Raw genomic sequence first — 22,082 nt, forward strand, 5'->3', positions numbered from 1 at the left:
GAACTTACGTGGTAACATTAAGTACTTTAGAGTATTTAGCGGCGTAGAATTTTTCACCGTTTATATCAATAGACGGAAGAACCTCTTGCTCATCTGCGTTGATAGTCAGTCTTTTAATAATTTTAGGTGTCAAAATGCCAGCTCCATCCCTCGCAATTATATTAAGCTGGATCAAAGCATCTAAGAACATCACCCACTCTTGATTCCATTTTATGGTTGCTTTTTTGCCGTCGGCAGTCACTGAGTGTATAGACTGAAATTCGCCTCTGAAAAAGCACGACAGTAGGTATATTTAAAATAATATTCATCGTAAAGAATATTAAGATAAGATAAGATATATTTATTTCACAACACATGATTACAGTACAAATTACATGTCAATTTATAAGAATCTACATTGTGATCGTCAGAAATAAATTTAAATAATAGCAAAATAATCCAAATATATTAATGCATTTAGATGCTTTTTTCTGTTATATTGTACCTGTAAGTGAATCCGCCTAAATCAAAGGTTTTATAGATTTCTTCAGAGTTAAGTACAATATGTTCCTTATTGGTTTCTTCAGTATTAGCATTACGGCTTTCGCGGTATAAGGATTTGCTATCAATGATGGTACCCGTTGCAAGTTTGGTGTTGTTGTAACAGACCTGAAATAAAGCAATAAAAATCTTAGACAGATCTTAAATTTTATACACACCTTTATTTTTGAAAACAATTTGCATATGAAAGTAGTAAAATGAGAAACGAAGACACAATAATTTATATCCTAGTACTCGTAATGAGTAACAAAACCCATTTAAGTCATTTTTAATACAGTTGCTCAAAAAGTGCTACTTTTCGTGGCTGTTTAGCGTGCAGAAAGTTGGTTTTCGCGAACTAGTGCTTTTTACTTTTCAATTTTTTTTTAATTTATACTTGTTCCTCCAATTCATGACTACTTATTGATGAGTGTTAATATTGGTTTCCTTTAAACTTCGTAATCAACATAAAAACCTACTGTTAATGTAAGAATGCGAAAAATATGCATATTTAATTTTTTATTACTTACCTCTTCATCATTATAAGTATTATTATACGTTTCTTTTTTAATGTTGTAAAACCGTTCTTAATAAGTTGTCTGAATGGAACGGAATGCCTGTCAAAGAAAAGGCGTTTTTTCTTACTGCAAGAATGTTTTATGTTTCCAAAGGCAACATTCGATATTGTTTTTATAAATATACGATACACAAATAATCGTAAATAACGATATTTATGTAATAATAGTACAATGTTTTATATTTACAATTGTTTCTCTCTTACAGAACATGCATTTGAAAAAAAAAACTTTCATTGAAGTGGGTTCAATAATAATAACAAAATCCATTCTAGTCGAATAAAAGCTAAAAAAACACCTCTTCATAATGTCAATGTCAATGATGTCACAAAATTAATAATAAAAGTTTCGAATTTCTTTCTTGTTGTTTTTCTTGTTTTTTCGCAACTGTATTAAAAAACGTCGTTCGATACACGTGCGGAAATGTCATTTCCGCACTAGCATCGAAATGTACTATTTCAGTTCTTAAAAGTTCTTAAATTGTACTCGTAATGACTTCAAAACATAATATAGGTACCTAATGATAGAAATTGTTAACAACACACTAAAGTAAAGGAGCCAAAGGCCCTAGGTATACTATATTTGAAATATGCAGATCAAACAACATTATAAGAACTGATCAGAAACAGATTGTGTTAGGATAGAAGTTATATTGTGATATTGATAGGAAGTGTTTATTATTAGGCAGCAAATATAACCGTACCTCAAAACCGTGACTACCCTTTTGGATAGAAATCCGAAGCTGCACTGGCTGTTCAGCCACCAGTTGCGCTTCTTGGTAAAACTGTACGTCCTTGAATGTAACCGGGAACTGTCTGTAGTCAGTGTTTTTGTGCATCGCGAACGTCTCCCAAACAAGGACTAAGATGCCAGCCTCAGGATACACAAAGTTATCTAAAAGTTTGTATGATTTTAGTCATAATTTCGGGTAGTATTAACATTTTGTGTGGAAGAATAGGCACAGCATATTCTTAAAATCGATATATTATAAGTACTTAAGAATCCAGTAATTTCAAAACTATTATGCTAACTTATCCTAAATCGATTAGTGTATCTAAATTAAATAAAATTAAAAAAGTCGCTTACCATTCCGAACGTGTCCCTCCAAAAACTTGTAATCGTCATCGTGTATTGAGATGAAAAAATCACGAATAGAAGCAACAACTAGGCCTTTAGTTTGATTGTATTTTGCTTGAGGCCTTAATGAAAAAGGTTTTGCGTTAATTTATTTTTAAAATCACCTTTACAAACTTCATCGTTATGCAAATAGTTATACGTCAAATGCTAACAAAATCTGTCGTATTTGTTTGCATTATTTGCCTTTTCTATTGAACTCTACTTCATACATACAACATTAAATAATGAATTATTAATTACACAAGAAAAATTGGTAAAAATGTCATAAAAATGTTTGATCGTTAAATATACTCACCAATCTTCATTATGTACCCATTCAACAAGATGTGAGAGCAAAGGGGTTTCAGTTGAGACAGGGAATTCGATCGTTGGGTATAATGCGTCGATTTTTGGGTTCAATCCAGACTCGTACATCCTTAAACAAGCAAGATTATTGTGAGACCTAGACCTGTATTTAATATTTTACCTAAATAGAAGATTATATTTACGTGAAATGTTTTTCTTGTGTACCATATATTATATTTATCTAAGTATTTCCAAGTGAACCTAATTATCAAGATTAAAGACATTAATACTCATAAGGTCCCATTTTTTATTTATTTGTTGTTGATCCCTTAAGTATTTTTGCCGATGAATGATAAATATTTTTCTAATATTGTCAAGAATGCTAACGTAGTAGGAAAACTTGCAGTTACTTACTTGCCAATCGATTCCAGTAAGAACTTAACGGGTTCCTTATGCCCGCGCCTGGTCAGCGGTATGTGTACGCATTCCTTGTGAGACCTCTTCAGAATAGCTTGGAGCAGGCCATGAGGCGCTATCTCTATCATCACCGCCTTATCGGGGATTAACGCGGACGTCTCTTCAAATAGCACTGGGTTCTGAAAACAAAATGTCACATTTCGTCATATTTTTTAGCAGTTACATTAATCTTGTTTAATTCTGGAATAGAATTTCCCATCAATTACCTAGAACGACAAATCTTCATCCATTTTCAAACAAACATTAGCGAGGAACACTGAATTAAAAGAAAAAAATCTGAGTGCTTGACAGGCATATTGCAATATTTGTTGCTTGAGTAATTAAAATTAATTCAAATTTATAACCTTGAGATATTTGACGGCGTTTTTGGCATAGCCTGGAATTTTTGGGATAGGATTACGTGGTTGAATGGAGTTTCTTTGTACGTTATAAAAATAATTTAAATTAGTTATAATTTTTTTGTTGTTAAGTCATGCAACTGGAAAAGGGTTAATATGAGGCACGTACGCACAATCTAATAAGTTTTTTACCAGTAAGTTGTTGGTGTGGTACTCAGCAGAAGACAACTTAGCCATGGGCTGATCCCACTTGTCTTGCGGTACTGAAGTGGACACCCATTTTGCGCTGCGTGGCATGGGGTCTTTGATAACTTCGCTCAAGTATTTCAGTAGTCCAGGACCTAAAAATATTATGGTTTAAAAATAACATTTAGACTTTAAAAGGTTATTAATAATTTTATCACAATAAAATCGTTTTGTTACCTTTCTTCGTGAAAATATGGACAAGAATGTATAAAGAATGCAGAAAGTATGAAATTCTCTGGTTTCATACTTTTTAGAGCGCGATTTTTAGTAGTCGGGTTTAAGCTTTTGAACTTATTTTTTATTGTTATATATTAATAAAGACATTAAGTAAAAATAAATGGCCTTATTGTCTAAATTTAAACTAACTTAAGATCAGAAATAACTTTACCTGCTCCAGCTATATACTGAGAATGGTATGCGATGTTAGAGCAAGGCACTTCCTTGGCGAAGATGCCCTTTTCTGTAAGACTGGCAACAAACTCCTTCATCTTATCAGCGGGGCCTGAGATGGTAGCGGACTCGGCGCTGTTGTGACAAGCGACTTCTATTTCGGGTGGGCATAAAGGAAGCACCTATTCGAAAAATCGAAAATTATGATTATATAAAATATATATAGGTACCCTGTACCGTAGGACAGAAATTTAGGGTTGAGATAAGGATAATTATTATGTTCTGCTATAAAAATGAGATCAGTTAAAATGTGAGTGTGTATAGTAACCTACAATTATTCTCGTCTGTACTGTCATGAAATTAAAAAAAAAAACATTGTGTGAAAGATAAAAACAGTTTAACCTTCTTTGTACTTTGTACTTTTGTCTTGTTTATAAAATGTTGTCGATCGCTATTACTAGCACTTACATCATTATAGCCCAAGCCAACGGCGGCCATAGATCCCTTAATAAACGGAGTCTGCACTGACACCAGTCCTCGGCTGTACGCGGCGAGGATCATCTCTTCAGCCGTGAAGCAACCGTCGGCGTACGCGCACCCTAACTCGCCTACACTGTGCCCTGAAATTACAAACAAATAATTATTGCCACTTTCAAGATATATGAAGACAAGATGATAAGTGTTAATCTGTAGTAAGAATTTATTTAAGCAGGTGTGGCTTCCTACAAGCAAACATCAAGGTTATTTATGAAAAAAGTAACTAGAACATGCATAAAAACTAGGACAATTGTTGAAATAATAAGAAAAACCCTTATGTTACGATTTGATTTGACTTGTCCGTGAATTTCGAATGAAAGCAGTAGAATTATACCAGGAAATATTTTTCTAATACGAAAACGGGGAGTCAAGACAAGTAACTTAGACAGGTGATAAAACATCAGATGACTAAAGATATTTAAAAACAGAGGAACGCAAAGGAGATAAACTAAAAGTTTCGAGAGTGGATGACTGATGGACTGATAATTGGCAAAATTTGTTCCAACTGCAACTATTCATTCTTACTCACCAATGATATTATCTGGTACGATTCCCATCTCAGTCAGGATATCAGTAAGACCGATTTGGACAGCAGCGATTCCGACAAAGGAATGAAGGATGTTATCGTAAATAGTCTTGTCTGCATCGCATATAATTCTCATGATGTCAATCCCTTTCGGCTCAAGGACCCTGCGGCACCTGTTAATGCGGTTTAAATATTTATATGAATTTTTAACAAATTTTTATACATACTGATTTAAATTAACACGATTTTCACTCATAATTTTAAACTAACACGGGACTTAATCGCGTACAAACTTACGTTTATTTATGGCCTGACGTTTCGAACGTGACGTTACGTTCGTGGTCACAGGCAGACTGGCGAGGAATTGTAACAACATCTTCTTGCCGCGCGGGTTTTGCGAACTACCCGCACTTGATCTTGATTATTGACTTGTACGCTAGGGTTGTCACTTTTCCTACACACAACACTCACGACATCCGATGGTATGTGGTGGGACGTTTTTTCCCCCTTACATTTGCTAATTACTGGATTCCACGAAGACGAAATCCCCTGTCCCTCATTTTGATTGAAATTTCGATGTTTTCTGATTTCAATTGCTTCACGTACCTTCCTGCTGTGGTAAAGACGTTCCGTTGAGAGGACTTTGGAATTATGGAGCTCAATCCAGTGGTTTGGTCCCGACTGGTGACCACGAACGTAACGTCACGTTCGAAACGTCAGGCCATAAATAAACGTAAGTTTGTACGCGATTAAGTCCCGTGTTAGTTTTAAAATTTTTATATATCTGAGAAAAGTTTTATTATCAGTATCACTTGAACTTATGCATCATCATCATCATAATAATTATCTAAATCCAACGGGGTGATTCTCTTTTATTTAAAAATATTCAATAGCTACCTTTAGACTTTTACCAGATCTGCTTTTACAAATTATCAGCTAATCAGACACCACGAGTAAAATAAACGTTCGATGGTTCGATCCATAAGTAACACAGGAAACTTACTTTTCGATAGCTGCTGCGAAAGTGGGGAATTTCATAAGTTCAGCACCCATCCCAGCCCATTGGGACCCCATGCCGCTGTACACGAACCATAAGGGTCCATGCGTTCCACCGTAGTAGTTGACACTCTCCGAAAGGCAGACTGTTTCTTTGTTCTCATTGGTATCTAAGACATTTACAGTAAGTTTAGATTTTAACACTTGCTGTTAAAATCAATGTTCATTCTACGGATATCTGCATTGCTACTTCTAATACACATTAAAGAGCAATACCTAACTGTCTTCTAAGCTGTCAACGCAGAGAAAATTAAATTTTTAGTTTCTACCAAGCATCCGCCATTGTTAACGGAATTGTTAACGGAAACAATAGTAAAACGATTCTGAGGAAAACGCATCTCAAAAACGGGAGGGGTTATGACAAATTGACATCCTTTTTTTTAATTAGGTTAAAGAAATAGCTTAAAACCTGATTGCAATATGCGAGTTTTCTTTGTATTGTCCGGACTATTTGCTAGTGCTAGTTCGCCATCATTCTGGTATAAATATCTTACTGAGAATGGTGTATCCTCTGCTTAAATGCCCGGGAATTTCGAATTCATGGATGCTGTGCAGCAATGCCATCTGTTCCGGATCGATGGGCTTTTTCTTCAAATATTCCTGGATCTTCTGTACACCAGTTTCTTGTCTTCCAGAAATTGTAACCAATCGAGGAAGGCTGGTTTGATAACGGGTAATATCCTAAAATCGACGAAGAGGGTATTAATTTCAGCCTGAGCTCATAAATGTTACATTGTTAGGCACCGGCTGAGATTAACCGAACTATATAATGAAATTAATGAACATACCGTGGATATTCCGTGCGGGAAGTATTTCGTATAATTTATTAACTTGTTTATTGTTTTGAAGTTACCAAACTATGAAGTTAAATAGGTAGGTATTATGCTGCTTGTGCTTTTTTTGTTCTGTTTTTTTTTTTTTGTAATTAAATAATTTAATTTAATAATTGAAATTGTAATTGTAATTATCCAAATTGACATTGTAATTTCTATTTAACTTAACAAAGTGTAAACAATTGTTGGTGAACCAATACATATTTTGATTCTAATAGGTAGTAAGCTCCAAATGTGTTAATAAATGTTAAAGCAATTTCAATAATTGCAGCATTTTGTTAAGCATGTTATTAAAAAAAATCCTAACGTTAAATCAATACGTGCAGGCATTATTCATTCTCTCAATTTTGAAATCCATTGCCTGTGTCATGGCATGGCAACACCAAACTTCGCACTGCGCAGCCGCGCTAAGAACAAGCGTTCAAATCGACCAATCACGTTAGTCTTGATTTTCGGTTGTAAAAATGTCGGAATGTTAAAGTTTTCTCGGTGCATCAAACTAGGAATAATATTAAAATAGTGTGAGAAGTGAACTCATCTTAACCTAAAAAGATTTGTAATATAACTATAAGTGTGTGTGCTTAAAGATATACGCTGGGCCCGGTCGAAAGTTCGAAACATTTAAATCTGTGCGTGAACAATCTACCGCACATTGCCGTCGTCGCCAGTCATCAAAGAGGTATGTGAATTCATTTTTAGTAGTTTGTGTAATGCTAGTACAGTTAAAAGTTTAACCTACGGTTTACAGTTGATAATTATAATATCGAAGCCAAAAATACACAACACAATCGATATGCAATATTTATTCAGATCGTGATAATACCTTTGGTTTATAATGTCCTTTAAGCAGGACATGGATGTTAGTGCCAGTGTACGAGAAACAGTTCAACGCAGCAAATCTCCTGTTAAATCTAGAATTGTCTTGAAGGACCTGGATTCTTCCTTCTTTGACTTCTGGGATGTCGTCTTGGGGGTTGTAGTAGTGCAGGTTTGCGGGAATTTGGCCTTTATGATATGCTAAGCAGACCTATTAGAGAGAATGAAAAGTGATTACTTCCACATTTTAAGCACTTAAGAATGCATTAGTAACTATTACAAAAACAGCTTTTGTTATGTTTCTTGAATTTCTCCTACAGTGAAGACTAGATTAGACACGTGCACACGTGTATTTATTTAATCTTTAATTTCACAAAAGAAACACATTCTACAAAAGGCGAACTTAATGCCGTAGGGAATTCTCTGCCAGTCAACCTTTGGGCAAAGAAGATAAGTTGTAGGCGGTGCAAAATCATTGAATTTTAATGTTAATAACAGAATATTATACATAAAATGAAATCCTTTTCTATTATCTTAAGAACCTACGATATATTTACCTTAGTTAAAGCATTTGTTCCCGATGCCGGTTCACTGTGTCCCATGTTAGACTTAACGCTGCCAACCTTGATGGATGAGTCTTTGGCGAACACTTTACCGACAGCGTCGAGTTCTTGAGCATCTGCTTCAGCGATAGCTAGTAAAACAAAAAAAAACTTACTACGAATAATAATTTCATACCATTTTAACTATAAAACTCCCGTGAGACTCAAACATATTAAAATTATTTTAAAACGGGTCACTAACCCACGGGACTTATGAGTGACCCGTTTTAAAATATTTTTAATTTCATACAACACTGAAACACAGTTCCATCATTTTTAAAAAGCAATGTTTTATAGATTGATACAGGCAAAATTAATCTTCTGTTTATTAGAACTTTATAAATTAATTTTTCAACTTTTAAGTGTGAAAATATACCTACTGAAATAATAGTAGAAAGCACTACGAATAAACATAGATCTTTAGTTGCAATTGTGGAACGTTCCAAAAATGCGTGCATCACACTACAATATGCGGATATATGCTAGATCTTAACAGATCTTTACGAATTGAATTATAGTCACCAAATTTCCGTGAGACTCAAGACATAAATATTAAATATATTCAAACGAGTCACTTACGTTTTTTTTGATATTTCACTCCATAGCGAGCTTAAACGAGCGCGCGTTAGCTAACCGACGCAGACTGAATTTTCGACTTAAAAACGTGAGTGACCCGTTCTTAAATGTCTTAACTAAATTAATTTAAAATTTAAACGTTTGTGTAAAATTACCTGAACCACACGCTTCCACATATTCTACATCTTGCGGTGCCACGTCGATTTCGGAATAGAACTCGTTAAGAAAATCCTGGATGTCCTTAGATTCCCTGACGGGCATAAATGGCGCGTCCGGCTTTAAACTGTAGCTGCCTTTGGCGTAGTAAATTTGAGAGTATATTCTGGAAATGAGCTTAAGTTAACCAACGGTGGCAGCATGGCTCCATTTTTATCGCCTGGCACTATGCCTGTCACTTTCGCACTTACATACTTGTTAGAACGTGACAGACATGGTGACAGGTGATTCTTCGTTCTTTTCATTTCTTTACTCTCATACAAAGTGTATAAAAAAATTATAACGGAATAGAAATAAAAATCTTGGGATACTTTTTTCTCATTTTAAGATCGAAAGAGCTGGCGATTGTGAGTAGAGATAAACATCAAAATGCAAAAAGATGAAGGTAATAAAATCCAAATACCGTTCCATGTATCGACACGCATACGAGTATGCAAAGTTAATACAAAACCAATAGTAGATTGTGTCACAAGTCACAAGGGAGCAAAATGACATATTTGCGGCGAGGGCGTACATTGAATCCTGAACGAAGCGAAGGATTCTATAATTGAATCCTGAGCGTAGCGAGGGATTCTAAAATAGAATCTTGAGCGTAGTGAGGGATTCAAGTGATAACGCCTGTTTTTCACATCACCTATGAGGAAATTATTATGTTCCTAAATATTAATTACCTTTAAAAATTGTACGCATAAAAGAAAAAAAGTCGTGACCTAGAACAGAAAAGTGCCACTTTGAACCCTCCTAGCGGGGAAGAATAAGCCCTTTTTCGAATCAGGCGGGCCGTATGCTGGTTTGCTACCGTCGTGGTATTAAAAAAAAAAAAAAATTAGGTGATATGAAAATTTCATTACCTCTTAGCGTCTTTAGCTCGTTGTAAAAACAACACGTTGATGGAATCAGACCTCACGTAGCCGTCGCCGTTTTTGTCGAAACATTTTGTTTTTCCGTCCAAGCACAAGAAACCGGCTCTGAAAATAAATATCCGTTTTAACCCTTTACCAGTCCAGTTAAAAAAAAACCGGCTAAGTGCGAGTCGGACTCGCGCACCGAGGGTTCCGTACATTACATAATTTTAACAATGTATTTTTATGCGAAACGTGAGTGAAAGGTAAATTGCGGTTTACGATTTATGACGTATTAAAAAAAACTACTTACCAGATCTAGTTCAAACCAATTTTCGGTGGAAGTTTGCATGGTACTGTACATCATATATTTTTTTCAGTTTTAACATTTTCTTATTTTAGAAGTTACAGGGGGGGGGAGGACACACATTTTACCACTTTGGAAGTGTCTCCCGCGCAAACTATTCAGTTTAGAAAAAAAATGATATTAGAAACCTCAATATCATTTTTGAAGACCTATACCCCACACGTATGGGTTTGATGAAAAAAAATTTTTAGAGTTTCTGTTCCAAGTATGGGGAGCCCCCAAAATTTATTGTTTTTTTTTTGTGTGAAAATCTTATTTGCCATTTGGCTACGGAACCCTAAAAACGATTCAAGCCTCATCGCTTTTTTAAATTTCTAAATCATTTAAATTTAAGATGTTATAGAGTGGTCATTTTGACATGTAATCTTGTGCCATAAAGGCTATTTTAACTAACGACCTAAAATAAAAAGATAGTAATTTATAAATAGTGAACAGAAATCATTTAAATTGATTAATAAACTTAAATAAAATATGGTCTAAAAATTTATAATTGATGAAAAAAAATAGAAGTATTTAGACCTATTTTATATGAAGCATAAGTTTGAATGTGTGCACGCCATGAAACTTTAATAACTATTAACCGTCCAGTCAAGACAGAAATGCTTATGTCAACATAAGGCAAACATTTGGGTGCGTGCACAAATTACAGCATCCAACTAGGTATAGCATCGCAATCTCCAGTACTGATTCTTCTGTGGATGGTCGAGGCACGCCATAGAACTCACACAGGCCAAGTCTAGCGCAAATGGAGGGCTTTTGCCATCGATACAGTACAAAATGAAAAAAGAACTAAGTAAAACATGACCAGGAAGACAAACCTTTTTAAATTAAGGCAAACATTAGGGTGCATGCACAAATTACACCCTCCAACGATGGCTGCATCGCACTCTCCAGTACTGATACTCCTGTAGGCATGCTCAAGGCACGCCATAGAGCTAGCGCAGGCCAAGTCCAGGGCGAACGAGGGGCCTTTGCCGTCGATCCAGTAGGAGATGCGGTTGGCGTACATGGCCTTGTTGCATCTGAAATGAAGACAGACTTGAACTTGACTTGAACACTTTACATAAAAAAATGGTGTTTTTCGTTACGATCTGTCAAATCTATGAAATTCGTTTGTCCTAACCTTAAAGGAGTTGAGCCAATTACGATCAAAAATATCGATTTGTTAATCAAGCCTGCACTTCACGATTCTAAATACCAATGTACTCGTTTGCTGGCTCTTTGTGTGCTGCTAAACACGAATTTTAGCAATCTGATCTAACAAGTCAACAAGACACGCAGTGAAACGCCTAATACTTCTAGAATAAAATAAATACTATGTTGGGGCTGTCAAAATTCCGCTGCAAAATAAATGTTTCAGAAAATAAACAGCGCATTTATAAGCTATAGTCGAAACCCGACAACAACTGATCACCGGCGGAATAATGCAGCGGCTTGGGGCTTAAAAATTCATGTCGACACGCATTACGCAGGATGAGTGAGTCGGGAATTCCAATCGCAAAGGATTATAAAAACCAGATTAAATGTAGTCTTTAATTTAACATAATTGCTACAAATCTTGAGGTCACAGAACACTGAACAGCCTGAGCTTTTGACTCGCCTGTATTTGCCTTGGGAATGGCAACACGAGCTGAATATTTATTCACGGTCGGTACGCAGCGTTCGTCCGCTTGGATGGCTTTTAAATTAGTTACTCTGTTAGTGTGCATGTTATTGTCGATTATTTGTAATACAGTTAGTCGTTTGAACGAGCATTTGGGTTTCGAATTGATTTTGGTGTGGATGGTAAACATAAATGGATTTCTGCCCGCATTTTAATTTGTGCAGTTCGCGCGCGTGTTACTAGAATTAGGGAGCTATAGAAGCAGAGTTCGGACAAATTATCGCAAAAATAAAATATTGTATGGAACGGGATAAAAAATTGAACAATTTTGAACTGTAGTTTTGAGTATAATCTGGAAATTTTATTTTAATTTTATTCAAATTACGAGTTTAACAAATTTTGTCCTATTTTGAGATATAAATGATTTTTGATGGTTTTGTGATGATTTGTCCGACCTATGTATAGAAGAGATTACGTGCAACTAGTCTACGCGGCGTGGAGGAAAATTAGGAGTAGAATACAGACAGATGCTACAATTTTTTTTTTATAAGGTAGCCGAGGGTACGCCTTCTTTCGAATTGATCATCGTCCTGGATGTGTTTTTAAAGGTAGCTGCTCAAAATTCATTTACATTTAATTCACTCACACCAAAATGCTAAAAAACCGGCCAAGTGCGAGTCGGACTCGCGCACGAAGAGTTCCATACCATTACGGAAAAAAACGGAAAAAAAATCACGTTTGTTGTATGGGAGCCCCATTCAAATATTTATATTATTCTGTTTTTAGTATTTGTTGTTATAGCGGCAACAGAAATACATCATCTGTGAAAATTTCAACTGTCTAGCTATCACGGTTCTTGAGATACAGCCTGGTGACACACAGCCAGACAGACGGACAGACGGACGGACAGTCGGGCAGCGGAGTCTTAGTAATAGGGTCCCGTTTTTACCCTTTGGGTACGGAATCCTAAAAAGGGAAGGTGATGAAATTCGCGAAAGCAAACATTCGTCCATTAATCACGGCTGGCGCCTTTTAATTATTCATTCGCGAGCCATGTCTTGTCAGCCATGTGTACCTTTGCTGAAACGATAAAAAATGTCATAACACTAGTCCGCGACAGTGAGGCTGATTAAACATAAATGTATTAACAATTCCATCCGGTTTCCATCTTATTTTGATACAACCTTGAGTCGTGTTATCAGAGATCTTTCGCACGAGATGATTAATACAGTTATAAAGTACAGTTAGAGCAATACATGTATTTAAAAAATGTTTCGGGGGTTACTTATGAAATTCGTAATTTTATTTGCAATTGGTAATGCCATTAGCCATAATCTCAATTATTTATTGGTCTGTAAAATGCATTAACCTAAGTCACAATTCTTCATAACATAATTTTAGTATCTATAGTACCTATACTACCGACACCACAAACTATCGACCATCTACTCAAACACTGTCCCAAATATTCATACTTCCGCAGTGACCACGAGTTTCTCTGCGAACTGCATAAAATTGACCCCTATGATGTATCTAAAATAATAGAAAAAGAAACAACAAAAACATCATTCGAAAATTTTATCACAAAAATAACAAACACACTAAAGAAATTTAATAATACATAAATAGATCGTACTTATATATATATATATATATATATATTTATAATTATATATTTAATTAATATTTAATATTCAGTAATCAATATTTATGTAAATGTAAAACAGAAACAAAGTAATAAGAGTTGTAGGCCACCCGTAGTGAAAGCGAGGACCTACAACTTTCAACATAGATGAAGAAAACCAAAAAAAAAAAAAACTACCTGTAGTTTGGATTTTGTTTAAATTTTATAGTTACTTACTTTAGTTTTGTTGTTTATATTTTATCACTTACATTGTGATCTGTTTTTTTTAATATATCAACAAGGCATTCCTTATTAAAATGTGATCGTAAAAGTTTCCAAACCCATTATAAAATGTAGCCATTTTTGAAACAGTATTTGCCGTTTTGTCTACCTTAATTTATAATTTAATTTATTCAGCGTTGTTAATAACAAAAGTTATATTAAACTGTAACGTCACAAGCAAAAGTACATCAAAATCGAGGTTCACCAAAAGCCATTTTCAGCCAGGTTGGCCGGTTTTTGAATGAGCTTGGAATATAAAAGTTAATATAACTGACGGCCGGAAGCCCGAATTAATTGTGATAAAGTATGAACGGCAACGAGAGAACAATGAACCATAGTCGCCATCAAATACACCAGAACAACACCACAGAATAAGTAATAGTATTTAATTATCATGCAAAACGGCCACGCACCGCCCCGCCCCGACTCGAATTACCTCGCCCAGTCCCGCGACAGCAGATTGACGGCCGTTTGCCGGCCGCTCAGTACTATTTTTAAGCAACTTACAAACATTATGACGCATGACGCGTGTACAGACAGACGTACCGTACAGTTATTCACAGTAAGGTTGAAAAAAAAAACGCTGCATGCAGAAATTAATTCTGATAAATAACGGACCTTATGGACCGTACTAGTCGCCATCAAATACATAATATACCGAAACAGAACAATGATTTACAGGAAGTTCAACTTACAAAAAAGGCTACTTACAGAAAATTCAAGAAATACCTAACTCAACATTTGCATACTGTTTAAAACAGTTGGCTAGGTCATACGGCGTAAACTTTTCCGGGATACCGAATACGAGATTTTATCGAATACCGTAGTGACAGCAAAATTTGTAATGAAATGTTTAAAGTCGTTCACACCGAGTCTACGCGGGAAACTCGTCTAGCCGTGTGAACGATTTTGAACGTTTCTATAATCCCGTATAAATATACGGTTTTTCTATACGGAAAAAATTAACGCCGTGTGAACCTAGCCTTAGAAAAGGTGAAGCAACATTTTACACTAACACACTAAATAACTCTTTTTTTACAAATAAATTATCGTTTGTAGTAGTAGTAGTAAATCAAATTATTGTACAAAAATAGGTTCACATGAAATTTACATAAATTTAGGTACAAAGGCGAACTTGTCCCTGTAAGGGATCTCTTTCAGCTAACCTTAGAGTTATTGAGTGGAAAATTCGAATTAGACAAATTTACAGAACGTACAATAATATATAGTTTATTTGTTGGTTCAACGACAGCTAATGAGCTTAAGTGTACGATTGTTCTCACAAGTTTTTCAATTTGGTTGAAATTAAATAATTACGATAAAGTATTAATAACGACAATACTCCATGTACAAGAAATCATACTAATTAGTTGCCACGAAATACGAATATGATAACATTGATAACTTTTAACAAATAGTGGAAAATACAATATAAATGCTGAATTTAGGATTTCGATTGAATAAATGTCACATTATGACAAATTAAAATACAAAAACAAACCAAAATATTCGTATTGTTACGCTACTTTAGTCACGTTGCATCAAGATGAAAACAAAGAATGAATTCAGCTTTTTATAGAAACTGACCAATTTTATGTTGTCTTTATAGCTTATACTAGCTTTTGCCCGCGACTCCGTCTGCGTGGAGTTAGTAATTTGGGTAGCTTATTTTGTGTCCAAACTGCTTTTTATTGATTCCCCATACAAACTTCCAACCCCTCCCTTTTCACCCCCTTAAAGGATGACTTCTGGTATAAAAACTAACCTTTGTACTTCCCCGGGACTCAAACTATCTCTATACCAAATTTCAACTAAATCGGTTCAGCGGTTTAAGCGTGAAGAGGTAATAGACAGACACACTTTCGCATTTATAATATTAGTATGGATAGTATATGAGAAAATGTGCACCCAGTCAAAATTGCATTTTCCACGCAAATGAACAAAACGATTTTTATCTCCACCAAAGCTTAAATTACATCCGTACACTGGAAGCCAATTAAACATACCGAGCAAGTTCTAATTAGATTCTCATTCGAGAACTAACATGAATGCTAAAATTTCCACAGTTCCGTAATTACAAAATAGAATCGCGGTTTTTCGGTACCTCGGTACGCATGCGACTAATATTACGGTACTTACTTTTAATTGGAAAGTTTAGTATAGAACTTGTTTGATGTTTATGCGATTGTGTTGTGACAGAAAAAATCCTTAGCCAGTAAATATTTTTTTTACTATTTTAGATCTAAGTTTTATTTTTATTATAAGGTCTTCGTTATTTTTTGTCATAATGTTTTGCAATAAAGTTTTTATCTACATAATATTTAATTTGGTTTTGCTTGGACAGTGTCGGCTAGTACGAGTAGCATTATAACATATTTGTTTAACATTTAGAACATGAATTTATGTTTGCGAAAAACCCATTGCAATTTATTATTTCAGATTTTGTGGTTACAAACATTACTTAATATTAAATTAAGTAAATGTTATCTCTATAAGAAGAGATAACGCTCAGAACTACACGTCGTCAAGAGGCAAAAACATTAAACATGAATCTATTATCAGCGCTATTTTAACTTTGAAATTCTAATAGATCTTTCCCCGCTTCAATGGTTTGTTTAATTTCATCACTTTCTGATCTGTGTCACTCGTCCCTTGTAAGAAACTACAACTTTTTTTTTTTTTTTTTTATAGGTATTCGGTATTTGTTAGGTAATCGATTAGCTTTCGATTATCATCCCCAGTTACCCGCGGCGCTTGTAGTTGCTCTAAATGAATTCTGAGTTGGTTCGCGCAACCCATATTTAAAGTGCAGCTTTACCTTGAAGAATGACAAATAAATAACTCATCCGATACTAAAATATGATTATAGACGCCATTCTTCACCTACACCGTCATTGACCGTCGGTTTGCAAACGATCCTAATATATAAATCATTCATATTTGCCCACGCAAAGTGGTGGCGGTTCATTTTTTCACTTCCCTTCATTCTCCCGTAATCCAGTCCGTGGCTCATAAATAAAACACAAAATACGGTCGTAAAACAAAATGAGCGCAAATCGAAACCGGTCCGAATCGTCGCAAAGAGTAACTGATGGTAATCTGCCTAGAATTGCCACTGCTTTGCCAAATAGGTCAGGTTTATGGCTGTTACATTTTAAGCTGACACTAGAAAGACGTACCTTTCAGTTACTGACTATAACTCCTGCGTTGAATGATGGTCCAATATGACAGTATCTTTAAGTCATTTTTGGTTGAGATTACTTTTATAAAATAATAATAAAAATGTTTTAATTGTATTTTTATTACTTAAATGTAACATTTTTTAATAAAATAATGTGCTAAACTTACAAAAAATGTCTACAAATATTATAAGTGAGAGCTACGCCATATAAAATTCAATATTGTTATAATAATGTTCACTTTTTAGTTGTTTCATCTTTTAGTGTTTGTTCCTCTCTCATTTTCTCAAAGATTAGTTGGATGAAATCTCTATTAGGGATAAGTTCGCCTTTGTACATAATACTTACATCTGAAATAAACTGAAACAAATATTTTCATAGAAAATAATTTCATAGAAAATAATTTCATTTGTTCTTAGAGGATACTTACATCTTTCACTTTGTTATGTCTATTTTGTGTAAACTTGTTTATGTGCAATAAACTGACATACATACATATACTGTCATAGAGTCGGACCACGCTAAGTTTTCATGCCAAGTGCTACGTCAAGTAAGGACGTCAAGGAAGGTGGGGTAGGGGTGGGGGGGAGGATATTGGTGTGTATGCATTCTTATAGCGTCGTCAGAGTCTAGGAACCATCATTCGCGAGAGTTATAAGCAAGTGCAAATCGTTTGGAACGAGTGCTACTGTCTTGGCTATTAAAATGCTCACGCACTTACTGAAGTAATGTGCCAACTTCGGTGTTCAGTCCTAACTGACCTTCTACGAACAATGTACCTATCCTACCAACTGCCACATTTTTTTTTAATTTATTTATTCACTTTAAATTTTGCCAGCATGCCACTATTGTAAACCTCTAGGGTTGAACTAAATATGAATAGTTGGCGAGATCGCGCGTTCCGATCCGCGTTTGCTTAATACTATTATGAGATTATTACATGCTTAGTTTTGATTTTCGGTAAACTATTAGAACTAACATTTTTAAATTGGATAGTAATCCCAAACACTTCTATAGTTATTCTTATTTTAGTTGGATATCCCATATAGAATTTAAACATAGCTTGATCTATTGTCTTTTGAGTAATACTTGAGGAAAAATAAATTACTCAATAACATCGTCTAACTAATACGACTTTCGAGTAAAACATCTGCCAACTCATTAATTAATTCACCTACAAAATAAAACAACTTTTAACTGTCATATCTACACATACCCCATCCTCCCCCAATATCTAAGATTTATATTGTTGCATCAAAGATAAAAAGTAACTTTGCGAGCTCAGTAACTGGGGACGTTGGGGAGAAATGGCCACATCTATCAATATAACGATGGATACTCCGGGTTAAGGGCACACTGTGATAGGCCTAATGGGGGATGAGGATGGTCCAGATCTCGGTAACGAGGTGTATTCGTCACGAACGTGATACTCTATACATTGTCTTTATACTAAATGTTACTTCAACTTTCTTGGGAATATATTTTTACAGTTCGGTGGTGCTATCGAAAATCAAAAATTTGCTTTAAACAAAATTAACCCCTGCTAATATTGAGGAATCTTGAGCGATGCGGATAGTGGTAGTGAGCAACTAAAGTTTAAATAAACTATCTCGCGTGACGACATATTTAGTAACAAGGTCGGGGTACTTTAGCCCTATACAAGATTACTTTGTCCACCCATGAAAACCGAATTCACTGAATTGATAAATTCTCAAAAACGACACTAAACGTTTACAAAAAACAGATAAATCACATGTCGTTTTTAAGAATTTATCAATTCAGTGAAATAGGTTTTCATGGGTGGACAAAGTAACCTTGGAGAGCTAAAGTAAGACCTTACTGCGAAAAAAAAATGCTTGGTTTCCATACTGTTGTAGGGGCTTATATTCAGTAATTTTCTCTCTTCAAACGTTTATATAAAAATAGTTTATTTGACTAGTAAACAGGAAAGCGTAATAATTACTGTAGCAAATTGTTGGACAATTCAATGCAAATGTACATTGAATGTCAATGTAATAAATGAAGTACAGTACAGTAACAATACATTTGTTATAATTAACTATGACGTTATAACTTACTTGGTTAATGACCCTATTACTCATAGATAATCTGAATACAATAGATATGCCGTCACTACAATATACAGTGACCGGCGAAGCTAGCATTAACTATGATAGCTTTATGTATGTAAAACGTCCCTTGGATCCCAGTAATATACGTAAAACTTATTTGAATTATAGGCTACTTTTTACGTTGTCATAGCGATAAATATAAAATCCATCAAACCGATTCTGATTAACAACTTGATATGGTTTTCATCTTTTTCGACACGACCTTTACGGTTAGCAACAACCAGAATTAGTGCCTTACGCTGATTGGTGCCGACGAAATGCAATCAGAAGTCGTCTGATATCTACGTCGCGATAGCTTGAAAAAATGTCCGTTAAGCCCCATGAAAAAACCATGCTTGAACACATTTTTCCAACGCATTTTGCCGTATCCACCAGTTTGAAAAACTATTGTGAGACATTTGGGCGCAACTCCCATCTTCGTGTAGAAAATACAGAGACAGGCTGTGACAGACGGACATACAGACAGACAGACGCACGAGTGATCCTATAAGGGTTCCGTTTTTTCCTATTGAGGTACGGAATTCCAAAAACACATGTGTTTTGGCGTAACGGACATCCTATTTTCGTAAATAGTCATTGTATTATAAGTATAACCAAAAGAGCTCAGTTTATTCATAGATACAAAAAAGTTATGATTTTTTTCTCAAAACTAGTGTTTTTTGCCTCTCCTGAAAAATCGCATTTTGTCCCTTAAGCCCTTTAAATTAATAGGTATCCTGCTTTTTTAATTGTATGGTCATATTTCAAACCCTTTTTAACTTCATGTACAGCTTGAAAACATAGGCACAATATGTATTTATATATCACAAACGTTCGCGAAAAGCCTTTTTTCCGTAATAACATAAAAATGATCCCAACACCCGTCGGGCGCAGGTGGTGCGCTACGGAACTAATAAGGAAATAATTATGAATAAGGATCCAACTTGGCTTCAGGTCGTTTATTAAAATGGTAATAAAATACAGCTTTTTAACGGTGAATAAAAAAAAGGAGTTTAAGGGATTTTTGGCGCCCTTTTGTTTGGATCCTGACAGTTCCAAACTTTTGATAAGTATATCGGATGCAATGTTTTTTAACTCTTGGTGTTTTTATTGAATTCCGTTAACTTCGGGGTATGTCTAAGTACATTTAATGAAATTAAATGGCATTTAATTGTGGTAAATTTGTATTCTTTTTAATATTGTCTTCGGTTACCGCGATAGTTACTCATGAAATAAAATTATGAAAACGGATTATATCGCGTATATTGAATTTATAATTCATCCCGACGTTTCGAACTCTTTACAGCGTTCGTGGTCAACGGGTGACGGGTGACGGGTGAGTTCGAAACGTCGGGATGAATTATAAATTCAATATACGCGATATAATCCGTTTTCATAGTTTTATTTCTTTTTAATGTTAAATAATTAAATATTGCATATTTATAGCTGAAAACTATGACTTTTTTTAATGTCATTTAAAATATCGATCGTCTGAGAAAGTTTATACATTTGCTGCTAAACGTAAACTCGTATTAAACACTCATTAATATGTAAACATGCCCTAAGCCAAAGATAGATATAACTCCGTAATAGATGGATACAGTCTAAGGAAAAAACGTGCCTCGAAAATCAAGAAAATTTTATTCTCGTTCAGAGGGCGCTACTAGTTTTGGACTACAGTCGTATAGATGGCGTTGACGGTTTTGTTTGTCATTTAACAATTTTAACGCATATCAGTGAAAGAACATGGGTCAAAATCATAAAAATAATTAATGCAAATAAAAAAAATCATTTATCTATATTTAAATACATTCTATCGTATTTTTTTAAATCTTCATTTTTAGTTTTAAAGTGTGTCGACAGATGGCAGTGAATTTACTGGGGTTACAAAATTTACTATGACAGTAACGCTTTAGTATAAGTTACTCTATGCCTAAGCTAAGTACTGAGGGGCCCATGATTATCAGTCCGCCGGACGATATTACGAGTAGTCTGTCAGTTGTTCGGAACTGTCAACTTTTTGTTCTAATTGACAGGCTGATATTGTCCGGCAGACTGATAATCAATGGGCCCCTTGACGCTTGTAAGGGCCTCAACAAATAAAAAAAAGATTATCTTCAAAATGGAGTTAATTAGAATAATTACATGTGGGTCAAAATTCTTTTCGTTGTCTTTTTGTTTCTGGCCACTCTGTCACGCTTCTATTTTTGTCTTTTATTAAAAAAAAAATAAAAAAAAATTAAGTGCATGTCTTTCTAGCTGTAGATTATAATTCTCTTGAGAGATTTTTAAAACTAAATTTCACCCCGTACAAAAAGCTCCACTCCGTCACACGTTTTGGGGAAAAAAAACAAGACGACGGAAAAAAAAATTGACCCATGTAACATCACTGATAATAGGCTACGGTGACCGCTTGCCATCTGGCGGCCCACATGGTTGTTCGCCACCGACGTGTTAAAAGAAATTTTACAAATCGTTAGTTTTTTTTTATACTACGTCGGTGGCAAACAAGCATACGGCCTGCCTGATGTTAAGCAGTCTCCAAAGCCTATGTACGCCTGTAACTCCAGAGGAGTTACATGCGCGTTGCCGACCCTAACACTCCTCTCCCTCGAGCTCTGGCAACCTTACTTACCGGCAGGAACACGACACTATTAGTAGGGTCTAGTGTTAGTGTGTGTCTCGTTAGGGTCAAGTAAATATCTACAGACGGAAACCTGCAACAAGTAAGGTGCTCAGGGAATTGGAAGAAATAAGTTTATTCCTTACAAGTGTAACTACTTTATGTAAATAGGTCTTTTTATCGTAATTGGAACTAGTGCTCGACAAAAATCTATGTAAAGTTGCTAGGCAGGCTAAGAATCGGGTTTCTATTTTTATTGTTCTTGTGTGTTGTGTTTTTATTGTTTAGTGTAAGTTTTGACATTGTAAATTTACTTATCATT

At 35.0% G+C, this 22,082-nt stretch overlaps 1 protein-coding gene across 1 annotated transcript in view; it reads right to left on the reverse strand.

The window, feature by feature from the left end:
• The window catches only part of LOC134747784 (fatty acid synthase-like), a 50,467-nt gene that overhangs the window by 15,111 nt on the left and 13,274 nt on the right, over positions 1-22,082 (reverse strand). The window contains exons 4-20 of the mRNA XM_063682426.1: positions 11,157-11,360; positions 9,981-10,097; positions 9,069-9,235; positions 8,293-8,429; positions 7,743-7,946; positions 6,581-6,767; positions 6,034-6,196; positions 5,034-5,203; positions 4,436-4,587; positions 3,966-4,149; positions 3,524-3,672; positions 2,931-3,112; positions 2,527-2,646; positions 2,181-2,293; positions 1,798-1,988; positions 485-648; positions 9-266 (exon numbers count right to left, since the gene is read on the reverse strand). Coding sequence (XP_063538496.1) covers positions 9-266; positions 485-648; positions 1,798-1,988; positions 2,181-2,293; positions 2,527-2,646; positions 2,931-3,112; positions 3,524-3,672; positions 3,966-4,149; positions 4,436-4,587; positions 5,034-5,203; positions 6,034-6,196; positions 6,581-6,767; positions 7,743-7,946; positions 8,293-8,429; positions 9,069-9,235; positions 9,981-10,097; positions 11,157-11,360 — 2,862 coding nt within the window. The remainder of the gene's footprint in view (positions 1-8; positions 267-484; positions 649-1,797; positions 1,989-2,180; positions 2,294-2,526; positions 2,647-2,930; positions 3,113-3,523; positions 3,673-3,965; positions 4,150-4,435; positions 4,588-5,033; positions 5,204-6,033; positions 6,197-6,580; positions 6,768-7,742; positions 7,947-8,292; positions 8,430-9,068; positions 9,236-9,980; positions 10,098-11,156; positions 11,361-22,082) is intronic.

Source organism: Cydia strobilella, chromosome 15 (assembly GCF_947568885.1).
Source record: "Cydia strobilella chromosome 15, ilCydStro3.1, whole genome shotgun sequence".
Lineage (NCBI taxonomy): Eukaryota > Metazoa > Arthropoda > Insecta > Lepidoptera > Tortricidae > Cydia > Cydia strobilella.